The sequence below is a fragment of the Hakea prostrata genome, chromosome 11 (genome assembly GCF_041222555.1).
Source record: "Hakea prostrata isolate BN-2017 chromosome 11, UWA_Hpros_2, whole genome shotgun sequence".
NCBI lineage: Eukaryota > Viridiplantae > Streptophyta > Magnoliopsida > Proteales > Proteaceae > Hakea > Hakea prostrata.
This window is the reverse complement of record NC_142610.1, coordinates 14,363,588-14,379,312: the sequence shown is the minus strand read 5'-3', so window position 1 is coordinate 14,379,312 and position 15,725 is coordinate 14,363,588. Positions and strand designations below refer to the sequence as shown.

At 33.4% G+C, this 15,725-nt stretch overlaps 1 protein-coding gene across 1 annotated transcript; it reads right to left on the bottom strand.

The window, feature by feature from the left end:
* Positions 1-531: 531 nt before the first annotated feature.
* Positions 532-7,120, bottom strand: LOC149000276 (ABC transporter C family member 3-like). Its single transcript, XM_089139149.1, has 10 exons — positions 4,760-7,120; positions 4,123-4,209; positions 3,395-4,045; positions 3,123-3,287; positions 2,392-2,686; positions 2,096-2,301; positions 1,626-1,931; positions 1,157-1,220; positions 732-971; positions 532-632 (listed from the first exon to the last, which is right to left on the bottom strand). The coding sequence occupies exons 1-10, from the start codon at positions 7,118-7,120 to the stop codon at positions 532-534; spliced, it is 4,476 nt and encodes a 1,491-aa protein (XP_088995275.1).
* Between the last annotated feature and the right edge of the window lie 8,605 nt (positions 7,121-15,725).

Below are 15,725 nucleotides of genomic sequence, written 5' to 3'. Positions count from 1 at the left end.
GTTAAAAATCTAACCACATATTTTTAGGTTAAAATAACTTTTCATGTGATTGGTTTTTGAATGATTTAAATTGTTAGGGTTCACCCAAAAACCAAAAAATAAAAAAATTGTCAATTTAGGAACTGGTTTTGAAACTTTTGAATTGAAATGCACAACCATGAAAAAAGAAAAAACATTGTGAAATGAGATACTTAATCATGGCAAGAATTGATGAAAACAATTTAGGCAAAACATAATAAATAAATAAAACTACTACCATTCAAGGAAATTCCGAAATTAAGAAGTGATTTGAAAAGGTTTCCCAATTGGTAGACTTTAGAGGGCATTACTTCACATTTTTATTTTTCCACTTAATAACTCTAAGTTGGTTTTTAAACATGAAAAATAAATATGATAGAAGTGAAAGCCAACAAATCTTAGTATCTATTACAAACAATATCTTTAGATATATTTTCTTTTCATAATAGATATAGACATGCATTTTAATTATCTAATCTGGTATAGTTGCATTCAAACATTTGCAACAAGTCTTTAGAATTTAAATCTTTGAGTATATTCCTTAACAAGCCTTGCAAATAATGAGGACTTGATATCGAGCAATTTGGTTGGAGAATCATATTCTAGAACAAGGCCTGCATAAGAAATTATGTCACTTTAATGAAATGCAAACCCTAGAAAATGATAATAAGCTGTATACCAAACTCAAAAGAAACCATTTAATTTTTACTAACCATTCTCAAGAAGCATGACCATATCAACATCAAGTATTGATGTTATTCGATGTGCAATTGTGATAACAGTACAACTTGAAAAGTGTTCTTTAAGCGTTTGTTGAATCATATAGTCAGTTGTAGTATCAACTGAAGCAGTAGCTTCATCAAGGACTAGTATTTTGCTCCTTTTAAGTAGTACTCTTCCTAAACAAAATAGTTGTCTTTGACCCACGCTCCAATTCTCTCCATTCTCAATCACTATTAAAACCACGTATGAAAACGGGTTAGCATCTAGTATTAATTTTCTTAACTTTTCTTCCATTAATTGTTAGAAAAGGAGCAGAGCTTGTAATATAGATTGCACTCTAAGTTTGCATATATAAAATAATGCACATACGTACACCTAATATACTTACATAGAGTGAACATAAAAAGAAACCAACCTGTAGAATCAAGCTTCCTCTCCTTCTGTCTAACTATATCACCAAGTTGGCATCTATCTAAAGCCTAATACAACAGAAGTCCATGTCAGTTTAACACATTGATTGATCATTCATGATGACATAGAATATATAGATCATAAAAGATGAGTTAAGAAAAAGACTAGTAAACAAGGGGTATATGCTAGTGAGATGGATTACTAGCATTGCAAGAAGCAGGGTAAACCTCCTAAGACTCGGTTGAATTTTTTGCCAATGAAATGCATTGATAGAAAATGTTGTAGATGGCAAACAAATAACAACAATAGTAATAAAACAACAAAACCACGATAAAAGATTTCGAACAAGTATTTGTCTCAATTAGTTAAGTTGGTTGCAATGTGTTTGTTTTGTATGTGGATGGTCAATAAACACAAGCTATGTCCATCTTATTAAAAAAAAAAAAAAGGTATATTTATAAAGAAAATCGTACCTCCCAGATTTGTTCATCAGTATATTCTTCAAGTGGGTCAAGATTACTTCTTAGAGTCCCTTCAAACATTGTTGGTTCTTGTGGTATGATGCTTAATCTTGTTCGTAGGTCATGAAGTCCAATCTTGGAAATGTTTATACCATCTATCAAAATTTGACCCTCTACGGGCTCAACCATACGAAAGAGAGCTTGAACAAGAGTTGATTTACCACATCCTGTTCGCCCAACGATGCCAATCTTCATCCCTTTAGGAAAAGTGCATGTGAGGCCTCGCAAGACAAGAGGTAGGTGTGGAGCATATCTAACCTACATATATTTTATGCATCATATAATTAAACTTTAGTCAAATTCCATGAACACATGAATTGAAGAATTATCTATGAAATAAGTTTTAAGAGTTTATTTGAAGGAAAAAAATACAAGAAAACAAGTAATAAAATACAGAATTGATGAACTAGAATGAGGATTACCTGTAGATCAATAATGTCAATTTTCCCTGATGGCCATTCATGATCTGGCCTATTTTCTTCTATCAATAAAGGGGGTTCACTTGGGATGCAAGTGTATTGTAATATTCTCTCAACTGATATAATTTTATTCTCAAGACCACAAAGATCCCAAATAACTCCTTGCATACTGAAACCAAGCCCATATGTGACTGCTAACCCCAAAACACCTGCGAGACAAGAGATTAAAATCTTATGTGAACCAATTAATTGATTTCCATAAAAGATAATCTTATAAAATCTCAAGTTCAAATAATTACCAGGATTGAGTGCCCCATTTGGCACTGAGATCAAGAAAATTAGAGAGATAGCATACGTAATGGATGCTAATATATCCATGCGAAAGCATAACCATTCCATTGCACCAGAGAAATAAATAATGGGTCGGACATAACCATCCACCAACTTAAAGTTTATATCCATGAATCTCTTTTCTTGACCAAAGCATTTGATTGTAGTTGAGCCTAAACTTGATTCAGAAAAGTGTTGTATGATTGAACCTTGGCAAACTCCAACCAACCTTGACAATTCTCTTGCTGTGGATATGTAATATTTCTAATTGCAAAGTTAAAAAAAAAAGACAAAAGAAAGACAATAAATATATTGCAGAACATTTTAAAGAATATACAATCAGTGAAATAATAGAATCTTTGTATAGTAGATCTCTTTATATAATGACATCTCAACATGGATGTGTTATAGGAAAATGTTAGAAAATAGTATAGTAGATAAATTATACACATACAAATATTTTGACTATATCCTGAAATTTTTATGACCCAAGTTTTTAGATAAAAATTATGTTAAGATGAACAAGTATCATTTTGGTCTTGGCCGAATTCTTAAAGAAGTCATGAAGAATATGAAGCCTAAATTACTGCTCGGAAAATAGTACTAAATTTGAACTAAAAATTTGATCAAGAGTAAATAAATCAATTTCAACGTAGAAAAATAGAAGGAAAAAAAAAATTAAAATTAGCTACAAAATTACCTGATACCAAATGCATGTGACAATTAATGGAATAAAAACCACTAACATTTTCCACGCAACTTGTGAAATCACAACAGCAGTTCCTAAGAATTCAATGATAGAGACAATAAATTCTTCAAATTGATGCGGGATAGAGGTATCAACTGCACTTTGATCTACGGATACCTATTTAAAATAGAGAATTTAATTGTCTGTTTAAAATCAAATTTATTTATATTATAAAGCAATATCATATCATTTGAATCCAAGAACAAATAGCAATTTACACGTACCCGATTTAAAATTCTTCCACTTGGAGTAGAATCAAAAAATGATAAAGGAGCCCGAAAAATGCACATATGCATTTTGTTGAAAAGAAGAGTAGATGTTTTATATCCAACCGTTATGATGAGCATAGACCTTACAAGCACACAAAGAGAACTTCCGAGGAACAAAGTACTATACATAGAGATGAGAGTAGATCGTCCGATGTGAGGTGTCGAATCCTCTGAACTGGGACTAGTCGTTACCATAAAATAACTACTAACTATTAGGAGAACCTGAAAAAGAATTTGTGCTAACAATATGAATGGTACTAGAGCCCCTTTATACACAGAGGTTACATACTTCCAGTAAACTAGGTGGCTAACTCTACCCTTTTCTCTCTTCTCTTCTTGAATAAGTTTTTCTTCTGAACCAACTAGTTTTCCAGTGCTGCTATGTTTAGGTTCTTTCTCCTTTTCATCTTGAATGCATTTATGTTCATACAATATATTACCATCTTCTTCACTATTAACTATATTATTAGCAGAAACCTCACAGTCAATAGAATTAAGGCCATGTAATGCTCTTTTATGTGAATTTACTAACTCCATAAAGTCAAATCCAGAACTAAGAATTTCTTTGTACTTTCCTATTTGAGTAATCCTTCCCTCTTTCATAACCTGCCAAACAAGATAAAAAACATCTTTTATCAAATGAACGGAGATAAAGTTCAAAGAGAAAAGTAGATTATTCTCACCAGGATGAGATCAGCAGAAGATAAAAATTCTACTTGATGCGTAACATATATTACTGTTTTTGAATCCAAAATTCCAAGCAAACATTCCTATAAAAAGAAATTTCGATATTCATATTAGGCACTAGAAAAAAATTTAGTTACTTAAAAAGGCAAAAATGTTATATATAATCTTCTCTTTTTATAACATGAACTACATCAAATAATAAATGTTTATGCATGAATATGCATTAGTCAATATCATGTGTTTGTATATCATGTTCATTTAGAGTGGCATCATTATTTTATGGCACAAGGATTCCCCAGGATAATTGGTGAAAAGAATAGACACCCAAAAACTATGCCAAAGTGATAATGACCCCCACAAAATGTCTCTTAGATTTGCATAATAGTAGACTCTATCAGCAAATTCTGTTAAGTTATAGTTAGATAGTTTCATAGTACCCAGATTACCCTTAATCTCTTGTGACCAACAACTTGGTATAGTTTTGCAATGTCTATGCTTTTGGTCAATTATCTTGGAGTGTTCTTGAAAATTTAATATATTAATTTTTAGTTCAAACCATTTCTACTGAAAAGTAAAATGACGTTGTGATTGAACAGTGAGATATAATGGATATAAAGGTTGAAGAGCATCTACCTTAAATAAATGCGTTCCTGTATGAGCATCCACAGAACTAAATGGATCATCAAGCAGATAAATATCAGCATCATGGTAAAGAGCTCGTGCTATCTGGATTCTTTGCTTTTGTCCACCACTCAAATTTATACCTCTCTCCCCAATGATAGTTTGGTCCCCAAAAGGACATAATTCAAGGTCCTTCTTTAATGAACATGCGTCTAGGATCCTCTCATATCTTTCCTTATCCATCACCTTACCAAATAATATATTGTCTACTATTTTTCCACTTTGTATCCAAGGGGATTGTGCAACATAAGCTTTCGTGCCATTCAACGTAATGGATCCAGATATCTTTGGCATTTCTCCTAAGATGCATGAAAGTAGACTTGACTTGCCTGATCCAACAGAACCACAAATAGCAATTCTCATACCGTGGTACACAGTGAAATTAAGCTCTTTTAATGTAATGTCAGAGGAATGAATGTCCCAAGAGAAATTTCCGTTGACCATCTCAATTGCAATCTCAGCACCATTTCTTGGAAGGTTTTCTACTATATTCAACTGGTTATCATCCAAACATAAGAATAGGACTATTCTGTCGAGGGAAACTTTAGTCTGAACAACCATGGAGATTGTAGTAGGGAGACTATAAATGGGCACTTGTAATATGTCAAATGTTGCAAGTGTAGATAAAATCTTTCCCGACTCTAGAGGAATTCCGATAAGCATACAAAAACTAAAAGTTACCATAGATACAAACATAGGAGCAACAAAGAAGATAAAGTCAATGATAGACGACGAATAAAGTAACTTCTTTAACCATCTTGTTTCGAAGTTCCTGAGCTCAGTTATTTTAGTCAATAACTTCATTTCCCATCCTTGGAGTTTGAGAATTCTTATATTCCTCAAAGCCTCTGATGTCAGCTTCATTCTTCGATCCTTAGAATCCATTAGTTTCCCTTGAAATCTCTTTTGTAACTTTCCCAATGGGATATTTGCTAGCATCAAAATCATCGTAGCAACAAAAGCTACAAGTGAAGCAATTCCTAGGTTTCTGTACAAAATCAACAATGCTAAAGCAATCTGAGTAGGTAACTTCCATATATTATGCAAGTACCAACTGAAAAATCCAATCCTATCAACATCAACGCTCATCAAATTGATGTTTTCCCCACTAGTGTTGCATTGCTTTGATTGGCTTGAAAGGTTGGTACCTTTCCTATAAACAATTGAGAATAGGGCAGCACGAACTTTGACGGCCATCTTTCGTAATTGAAAGAACAAATGCCTTTCTGAAAAGCACCTTACAAGTTTTGAAAGAAAAAAAGTTAACACCAACACATAGCCTCTGTAATTTAGTTGGTGAGGGTTATTGAGGTATTGAATAAAGACATCGATAAGGAATGGTCCAACATAGGAAGCCAATGTGCCGACAATGGAGAGTAGAGCGGTCCATACAATTTCCCTCCACATTGAGAGAATTAATGCTCTAACCAATTTGGTTGTGTTTATTTGACCACCATTACCATTGTTACCATCAAGTTTACTTCTCAAACGAGCAAAGACTGTACTGGCACTATCGCAGTTAGAAAGCTCAGGAACATCTTCGAGATCAAGTGTTTTTTTATACCCGAGTGCAAGCAAAGGGTTCATCCAAGAAAAGGTAAAAATGCTGAGAAGATTGGCATTTCTATAACAATTTACACCTTCTCCAGTAACACTTGGTCTCTGTCCATCATTACTGTCACTTTGACCGGAACTAGTTTTAAACAGAGGCTCCATAAGATGGGCATCTTCTTTTTGTTCATTGCCAAAGAACCCAATATGACAGAAGAACAAACCAAAAATAATGGACACAACATCAGAGATCCAGAGTAGAAATGGCAAGGGCAAATGCTTCCAATACAAGCCAAGATGTATAACAAAATAAGAACAAGATGTGAGGAAGTAGAAGGCCCACCAAATCCTCATTAGAATAGGGAATATTCTCTCCCTTGAATGAGAAAAATGGGTGTGCAGGTAAGTAGAGATAACAAGTGAAGTGGCTATTTTGAGTATAAAATCCAATTGGGTATAAAGATTTAGATCAGACCAAGCAGGTCTATCCCTAAAGACATAGTTTATCATGTATAGGAGAAGATCACAGAAAGATAAACCCATGGAAGAAATAAGGGCTAGCCAGTAGTACAAAAAGTATGAATTATTCCTCCCTGCAGGTCTTGTATTCTCAAGAGTAGGCATCAAACATCTCTTGTAAACCAAGAATGTTGATAAAATCAATAACAAGATTAGGTGTGAAGAAGCAGAAAAACCATGTAGAATGGTAACTGTTGAAGGTTGCATATAGAATACTAAAATATCAGCAGGAAATGCATCCATGCTTGGACTTTTTTCTTGTGTATAATTTGATGGGTTGGTTCAACAGGCCGGCCCAATCTCATCAGTAGCAATCACCACAGTTTGTCCAATCTCCTATGCAAAAATATTGTGAAAACTCTAATATCACAACCACCATTTCTACCTTATAGAGTTCCTAAAAGACACAGGTTAGTATTGGAGTTTCAATACCACTTTTAGACATAGTTGAACCTGTTAAAGGACATTTAAAAAAAAAAACTTGTTTAGAATATTGAAGAGAAAGAGAGAAAGAAACCCTTTCAATGCCGTTCCTAGAAGGAAGAGAGAGGTGTTTCGGGATACGGAACCTTAAGCATCTTGGTGGATTTCTTCTGTGAACCATTGATTCTTCCCTGCACCTATTCAAAGAGGTTGGAGGGTGGCATTTCTTGGAGAGTTCAGTCACTCACAAGTAACATGCGAAGAACCTGGATGAATCATAAGTCATGAGCAGAAGGAGCATTTGTAGGTTACGAAGGAAATGGCGTATCTGACATTGAATTTGCTCACTTGGTTATATCCTGTGCGAATGGCTGTACATCCTGAGAATTAGGAAAATGGTGGTTCTGCATTCTCTGTAATGCTCCTGTAGTGTTACCTTAAAACTAGCAAAGTTGCTGGGTCCTTATTCTCTCAAACACGCGTTCTATGCATTTCCATGAATTACAAAATTACATAATGCCAACAACGTGTTCTATGCATTTCCATGCGTTTTGTGCACATATATATCAAATGATTGGGTGAAATTAAAAGCTTAATTTTAAAATTTAAAAATCCTCAATAGTCTTGTATATACTTTGTTTTCTCAGCCAATCATTTGTTATATATATACACAATAAAGACTTGTGCACAACAGATGATGTTTTCCTTGCTTTGTTGACCTTTTTTTACCATACAAAAGATTCAAGATTACCTGCCGTGAGAAAAAGAGGAGAAGTATTAGGATGATAAATTGGATTTGGATAGCGGTTTTGCTTATCTACTGCCGAAGTTGATGCAAACATGGTTCTTTAGGAGTAATCAAAAGGACTGGCTAACGCTCAATATATGCGGAAAAAGTCAAGGTTGGTACCTAGATTGGGCGATAAAGTTCATTTGTGTGGTGTATAAAATTTGGTGCTGGAGAAATAGAGAAAGCCATGAAAAAATCTTCACCAGACCAGGAAACGGTGCAGAGCTTTGTTTAGACCTCTTCAACCAAGTTAAATCGATGTGGGAACGAATAGAGAGGAAACAATAAAACCCAAATGCCCTAGAAGTGTTGGTGGATGGATTAATCCTGAGGAAGGATAGTTCAAAATAAATGTGGACGCATCACTATGCAAAGGAGAATACACTTAGATAGGAGGTGTAATTCGCAACACAGAAGGCAACTTCCTTGGAGGATTCGTGAAGAGAAAAATGAAGATGAATATTTTAGAAGCTGAATTGCAGGCGATCTATGAAGGAATTAACGTTGTACGCGAAAAGAATTTCATGACTTTATATGTGGAATCAAACTCTCTCAAAGCTATTGATATGTTAAAGCCTAATGCAAGAATACAAGGGAAAATAGCAAGAGTCGTGCATGCAATAAAGGAAGAAGTGGGAAGCTACGAAGGAATTAGATTCCAACATGCATACTGGGAGTCCAACAACGCTGCTGACTGGATCACGAAGAGACTGACTTCTTTAGAGGAACCTTCGCGATTCTTTCTGGATCCATCCCAAGAATTGGAGGAGATCCTACTGGCGGATAAGATTTGCATGCTTGAGTAGTTTTCTTTTTCAGGGTTGCTAAACCCGTTTATTTGTTACCAAAAAAAATAATAATAAGTTTATAGGTCTACTTTAAACCACCATTGATACGACGGATTTTGTTTCATTCTTTTCGTTCTAGCAAATCCTTTGCTCCATTCAAACTAGCACCTACAAAATTTTCAGTGATATTTTACCATGATATGTATTCCAAGTGTGGTTCTTTAAATGCAAGTCCATACATATATCATTAATTATATGGGTAAAAGAAATGTTGTAGTTTAGAAAACTATGATTATTGTGCTTCTCAAATCTCTTAACCATGCTTAGAAACTTGTTTCCTTTGTTTATTAGTATGGGCATTATTGCAAGTTATTCTTTAATCAACTACAAAAGTAATATCAATGTTTTTATGATGTTGTTGCATTTAATTCTTGATATTCTATCGATGCATGAACTGCCCATAACCTGGGTTTTAGGGTATGTTTTTTTCTTTTGTCCTTTTTTTGGTAGAAATTAAGTATACTTCATTACTTCTTGCCTCTGTAACTTCTCCTGCAAAATTTGTATGATTTTATTTAATTCTAGGAGGACTAAAATACATGTCCCTTAGCCAATAACCGTTAGGTGAAAATACACATAAAAATCCCATGATAAATTAAAAAAAAAAAAAATTTGTTCAACCAACGAAAATTATAATCTGAGAACTAGGGATGGTACATCAATGAATATATTAAATCTTACAATTGTTTACTTTGAGCCCTATGATGCTTTTGATGATGTTCATCAAACATGATGAACCGTCTCGCTTATTATATTGACGTATTTAAAGTATAATTAATTTGTTTTTACCATTTACTAAAGAGTATATTAACCAACGGGGTTGGTCCAAGTGGTAAGCAACTTGATCCGCTTAAGCGAAGTTTCGGTATCGAAACCTTGTGGATGCAAAAAATCTCCGCTGGGAGACTCACCCACCACAGCCAGGTGTGCGACCTGGGTCGAACACCGACAAAGCCTTGAAAACCGGGGTTGGCAACAAAAAAAAAAAAAAAAAAAAAAGAGTATATTACATAGAGTATACGTTTTATCTCTTCTATAACATGCCTTAGTTATGAGCAATTGATGATAAAGAAACTCTGCATTGTAACTATGCAGTATGATTATAAGTACACTTACCCAAGACATCCCTACACTACAAACTTTATCTACTGTATCTTCTCAATTTAAAACAGATAAAAAAACTTTCACGATTCTAGCCGTACCTTTGATCAATCCGTCGAAGCCTTCCTTGTTCTCCTGTCATCTCTCCTTTCTAGATTTTTGCAAACCTTTGGCGACGATTCACAAAACCTAAAGCTTTGATACCACTTGTTAGGGATACGGATGCACTACCACAAACCAAGAAAAAACACAAGCAAAATACACAAGATGAATTTAACGTGGTTTGACTAAAACTTGTCTACGTCCTTCAGAGAGAACAGAAATTTCACTATTTTATCATGATATGTATCCAAGTGTTGTTCTTTAAATGCAAGTTAGTATATATTTAATCACATGGGTAAAAGAGACATTATAGTTTTGAAAATTATGATTATTGTGCTTCCCAAATTTCCTAAAAAAGTAATACCAGTGGTTTTATTGATGCTTTTGAATTTTATTCTTGATTGATATTCTATCGATGCATGGACTGCCTAATAACCTGATTTTAAAGTATGCTTTTTTTTTTAATAGAAATAAAATGTGACTCTTACCTTTGTAATCTCTCTTGCAAAGTTTGTATGATTTTATTTAATCTTAGGAGGACTAAAATACATGTTCCTTAGCTGAAAATGTAAAAATCACCTAAAAATCCTATGAAAAATAAAATTTTGTTTTTTTTTTGGAAAACCTAGTGAAAATTATCATTTGAGAAGGAATGGTATGTTAATGAATATATTAAAAATCTTACAATTATTCACTTTGAGCCCTAGGATACTTTTGATGATGTTTATGAAATATGATGAACCATCTTGCTTATTATATGATGTATTTAAAGTATTATTTGCCTTTGCCATTTATTAGAGAAATATATAACATAGAATCCACGTTTTATCTCTTCTATAACATGCCTAAGTTATGAACAATTGATAAAGAAACCCACGCATTTTATCGATGAAGTTTGATTATAAGTATACTTGCCCAAAACATCCCTACACCAATTCTATTTTTAAAACTATATACTAACACAATATATTAAATAACCTAAGGGGGTACTTTGGTCCCTTTATGTTTGGAATTTGAATATATTTAACGACGACTAATGGTGTTAGTCTGCTTGGGACGCACACGTAATATATTGCATTAAGGGGACCCAATATTAGAGAAAGGGGGCAAAGTGTGTATCCGATACATTAATGAATACATTAAAATGTTACACTTGATTAGACATGCCTTAGTTATGAGCAAGTTGATAGAAAAACTTTTCATGCATAGTATGTATGAAATATGATTATAAGTACAGTAGCTTGACCAAAAACATCCATGTGTCACACACTTTTTTCTGCTATACTTTCTCAGTCTAAATGTTATGTTGCTTAGATGAGAAAACACTAACAATTGAAACGACTAAGATATTGGAGAAAACTAAGTTGGTAAGTATGTATTTATGATTGAATTTTAGGATTATTTTTCTTTCAGGAGAAATTGTAGGAGATATTAGAGTTTTCCTAACTGGATTTTATTACTGACCATTGGTTTTTATACTGTACCTGCATGTATAATCAAATAGAACTTTGTAAAGGTATTTTACTCATAAAGATGACATATGTCTTTAATTGATTATTTTAAATATTACAAGGGAGTAATTGTAAACTATCATTTTATTTGGTATAAAAATGACTTTAGAATAAACATCTGGGTCTAATTGGTATTATAAAGCAGGTTGGGATTCTGATCGAAAGCTGGCACAAGGGATTATTCTAATGCATCTGCAGTTGGTTATGGAGGGGATGAGGAACTTCATACACTGATTAAGGGCACAACTGTAGGAAGCCCCCATCAAATCTAAATTTTATTGTGGTTTTGTAACATTGGTTCAAGTCATCAAGTCAAACTGAGAATTAGAATTCTTCCATGTAATTGCATATTTTCAACATGTGTTTTTAGATGGTGATTCTGAACATCGATTGTTCATTTGAGAAGTTTTACATGTCATTCATTTCACGCTTGTTTTTGTCCATGTGAAAATAAAAAGGTTTGTCAGCTCTATTAGTTTCTGTTTTGGAATTTGATGCATGCTTTGGAAATTTATTTATTTCCTTCAATTAGGTCAAACGCTTGTTTTTTCATAAATTTTGGAGATTTAAATATCACTCTTCATACATTTGACAACAAAGGTTTCAAGGTTCTTGGTTATGTGTATGATTATTAGTATAAAACCCTGTTGAACTTGCATTTTAGATCATAGTGTTAGGATACGCATACATGTGCTTTTGGAAAAGGTCCAATGTCCTTGGTCAAATTGAATAATCAGATCTCTTGTTGAAGGGATTCTCTCATTACCATAAAACCACTAAAAAACCCTGCAGGTGTTTGGAATCTTGGGATGGTATATGAGGCTTAAGAGAGACTTGTAAAAGTTTGAATATGTAATGTCTAATTTGCCCTTCCTTATAACGGTGTTAAGTTGCCGTTAAGTTTGAATATGTAATGTCTAATTTGCCCTTCATTAAAATTAAGAAATCAAAAAACGATGCTATCCCATTTATAAAACCAAATTAAATATCAGTTTTACCCTAAACTTCATTTATTTTGAATTAATGAAATGGGCAAAATCCAAATCCGATTTGGTTTCCCACCTTCACAAAACTTCATCTATTTTGAATTAAAGAAATGAGCAAAATTTGGTTTCCCACTTTCATTAAATTTCATTTATTTTGAATTATAGAAATGAACAAAATCCAAATCCAATTTGGTTTTCCACCCTCACTAAACTTCATTTATTTTGAAATTTTTTTAGGTGATATTCAGTTTCCAATTTGAGTTGAATTCGATTTTCCTTCCTCTTCTGTTAATTAAGGGTACTACCGTAACTTGACAAAAGGGTAAATAAGTAAAGAGATAAGTATAAGGGTATTTGAGAAAATATAAAGATGCCACATCATCAGTTAATTAACGGAACTTAACGGTAGGGGGGCAATAGTAATTATAGCAAAGTTGAAGGTTGGATTAGTAATTTTGAAAAATACACGGGATACAGTAGTAATAAAATCAAAGTACAGGGGGCCAATAGTAATTATCCCTATAACAAAACCTTATTTAGAGTTGATAAACAGCTTTTAGATTTCTCTAAAACATCTTAATGATCATAACCATGAAACATCTTCACATGACTCTATTTATCCTTTCCATACTCCAGATCATGGCTGGCAATGTTTATCAAGCCACGTGAGCTCTCTTTCATAAAGACAAAAATTGGTACCTTAAGTACATGGCGGATTCATCAACAACTCAAGAACTCTCCATTCATTAGGCTTTGTGAAAATATTTTTCACATATATATTAAAATCTCCTGAAATGAATCTGGATTGTAATGGGCTTGACGGTCAAACCAGCCGTCCGATCTTGTTTTTTGTTGACGGATCGGTCCAATGACAAACCAACGGTCCGAGTTGGGCTGTTCGAGTGGTTTATGTAACTGAAAAGTATTGGTATTCCATACAAGTTTGGTTACTACGTTTTAAAAACACAACATACAAAATATGTATATATGAATTCAAAAACCAAAACCAGCGGTTCAATTTTGCTTTTCAAAATGTTTTGGAAATACCCAAAACCCATGGCCCGCCCAACTCATTTTACTATTTGGAGCTCTGAAAATCTGGAGAAGAAGAAGAACAGCAAGCTTCTTGAGAACGAACTCGCTTCCGTTGATCGAAATCAGTTGTTCATCTTGAGAATGAACTCGTTTCCGTTGATTGCAGAGGAGAAATTTTGGACAAACTTGCAGAGGGAGAAGACGAAGACGAACTTGGGCTTTCAGCTTGACGAAGGCGAACTTGCAGGTTTAGTTGACGAAGACGAACTTGCAGAGCAACTTGACGAGTTGAAAAGCACAAATACATTTTCAAAATTTCAACAGCAATGAAATTTCAAGGGTTAAGTTTCAAACTTGTCTCATGGGTCGGCCAAGTTTGAGCGGATTTAAGATCATAGATCGCCACGTGTACGGTATACGTGGCTTGGTGTATGTTGGTGTATATTCTATAAATAGACCTCCTGTAAGTAATCAAAACAACAAAGAAGTGAACAGAACTATCTCACACAAGCAACCTAGAACATCCCTTTTGAATTCCTTTTAAGATTATCATGAATTCGCTCCAGGATTAATAGTATTAAAAAAGAATTCTTATACAAAGGAACAGTTTAATAGGAAATTACACGAACTTCGCTGGAGAGGATTTGCATATGAACATGGCAAGCACAAACCTAATCCAGGGACGGACCTATGAAGGGGGAGGGCCATCCCCCTCCCCCCTTTTTAAATTTTATCCATATTCCCTAATTTCTTTATTTTTTGTTTTTCTCTTCCCCTTATGTCCTTTTGTCCCCTCCTATTGTGCTTTTAGTAAAATAATTTAAATGTCATTCCTATAAACTATCTATCATCCCTATTTTTCTCCCCTCTCTTCTCTTTCTTTTTTTTCCTTTTATTCTCTTCTCTTCGTGTTGATTTTTAATCTTTTGTTTTAATTCAATGTTATTTCTAATTAAAAACTACTCTTCAATCCCTATTTATTCTCTTTCTCCTCTCCTCTTCCTCTTTTTTTCTTTTTTCTCTTCCCCTTCTTCGCTTTTTACTCTCCCTTTTTCTTTCCTTTCTCTTTTTCTTGTTTCTTTTTTTCTCTTTTCTTTTGTTATTCCTTTTAATTTGATTTTATATTCTTTTTTTTATTTCTTCTTTTTGTTATTTGATTTTGTTTGTGATATTCTATAATTAGTAGGTATTCTACTATTGTTTGCATCTCTTACCTTTGTTTGGTTTGCATTTACTTTTAGTGTTGAAGTCATGTGTATATTTTTTTATATTGTTGCTTTAATTTTACCTATATTTTGTCGAAAAAAAATATCATTATTAATAATTTATCATTTTTTTTCAAATGTGTGGGCCCCACAAAATATATGTGGGTCTATTCTTTAATTTAAAAAAATAATTTAGCGGTGGGACTCCAAATAGGAAGGTTACTGGCTTTCATTCTTCGCTCCCCCACTATTGCATCCTGGGTCCGCCACTGACCTAATCAACATTGAGATTCAAGGCCTGAACTACACGTGCAGGAATAATTCACCTGTCACTCTTTCCTGCTGCATTATTATGCACAATAAATGTTTTTTTTTCTTCTTTCTATGCATTTCTATTTTTTTAAATAATAAAAAAATACAAAGAATACAATCCATAAGGTCTAATAAAAGAGACATGCCTCACTTGTGACTTATGGGCAACTGAACCTAAACTCTACTCATCATACATTATAGACGTGAAGTATGTTTATAACTGCACATTCGATCAACACACTTTTTTCTGATTTCTTTTTAAATCTAAATATATGTTGCTAAGATATGAAAATAAATTATGTTTAGTGAACTTTCAAATATGAAGACTAAGTTATTGGAGAAAATTAATTTGGTAAGAAAGTTGAATTTAAAAATTTTCACTTATTCAACCATTGGTGATCCCTTTCTTTCATCATCGTCTTAGATATAATTACTAATTCAATTGACTAATTGTTTCTCAAATTTTCTTATGATTTTCTTAAGATCTATATGCATCAACTTTATACTGTATAATATTATTGGACGTTTAAACCCT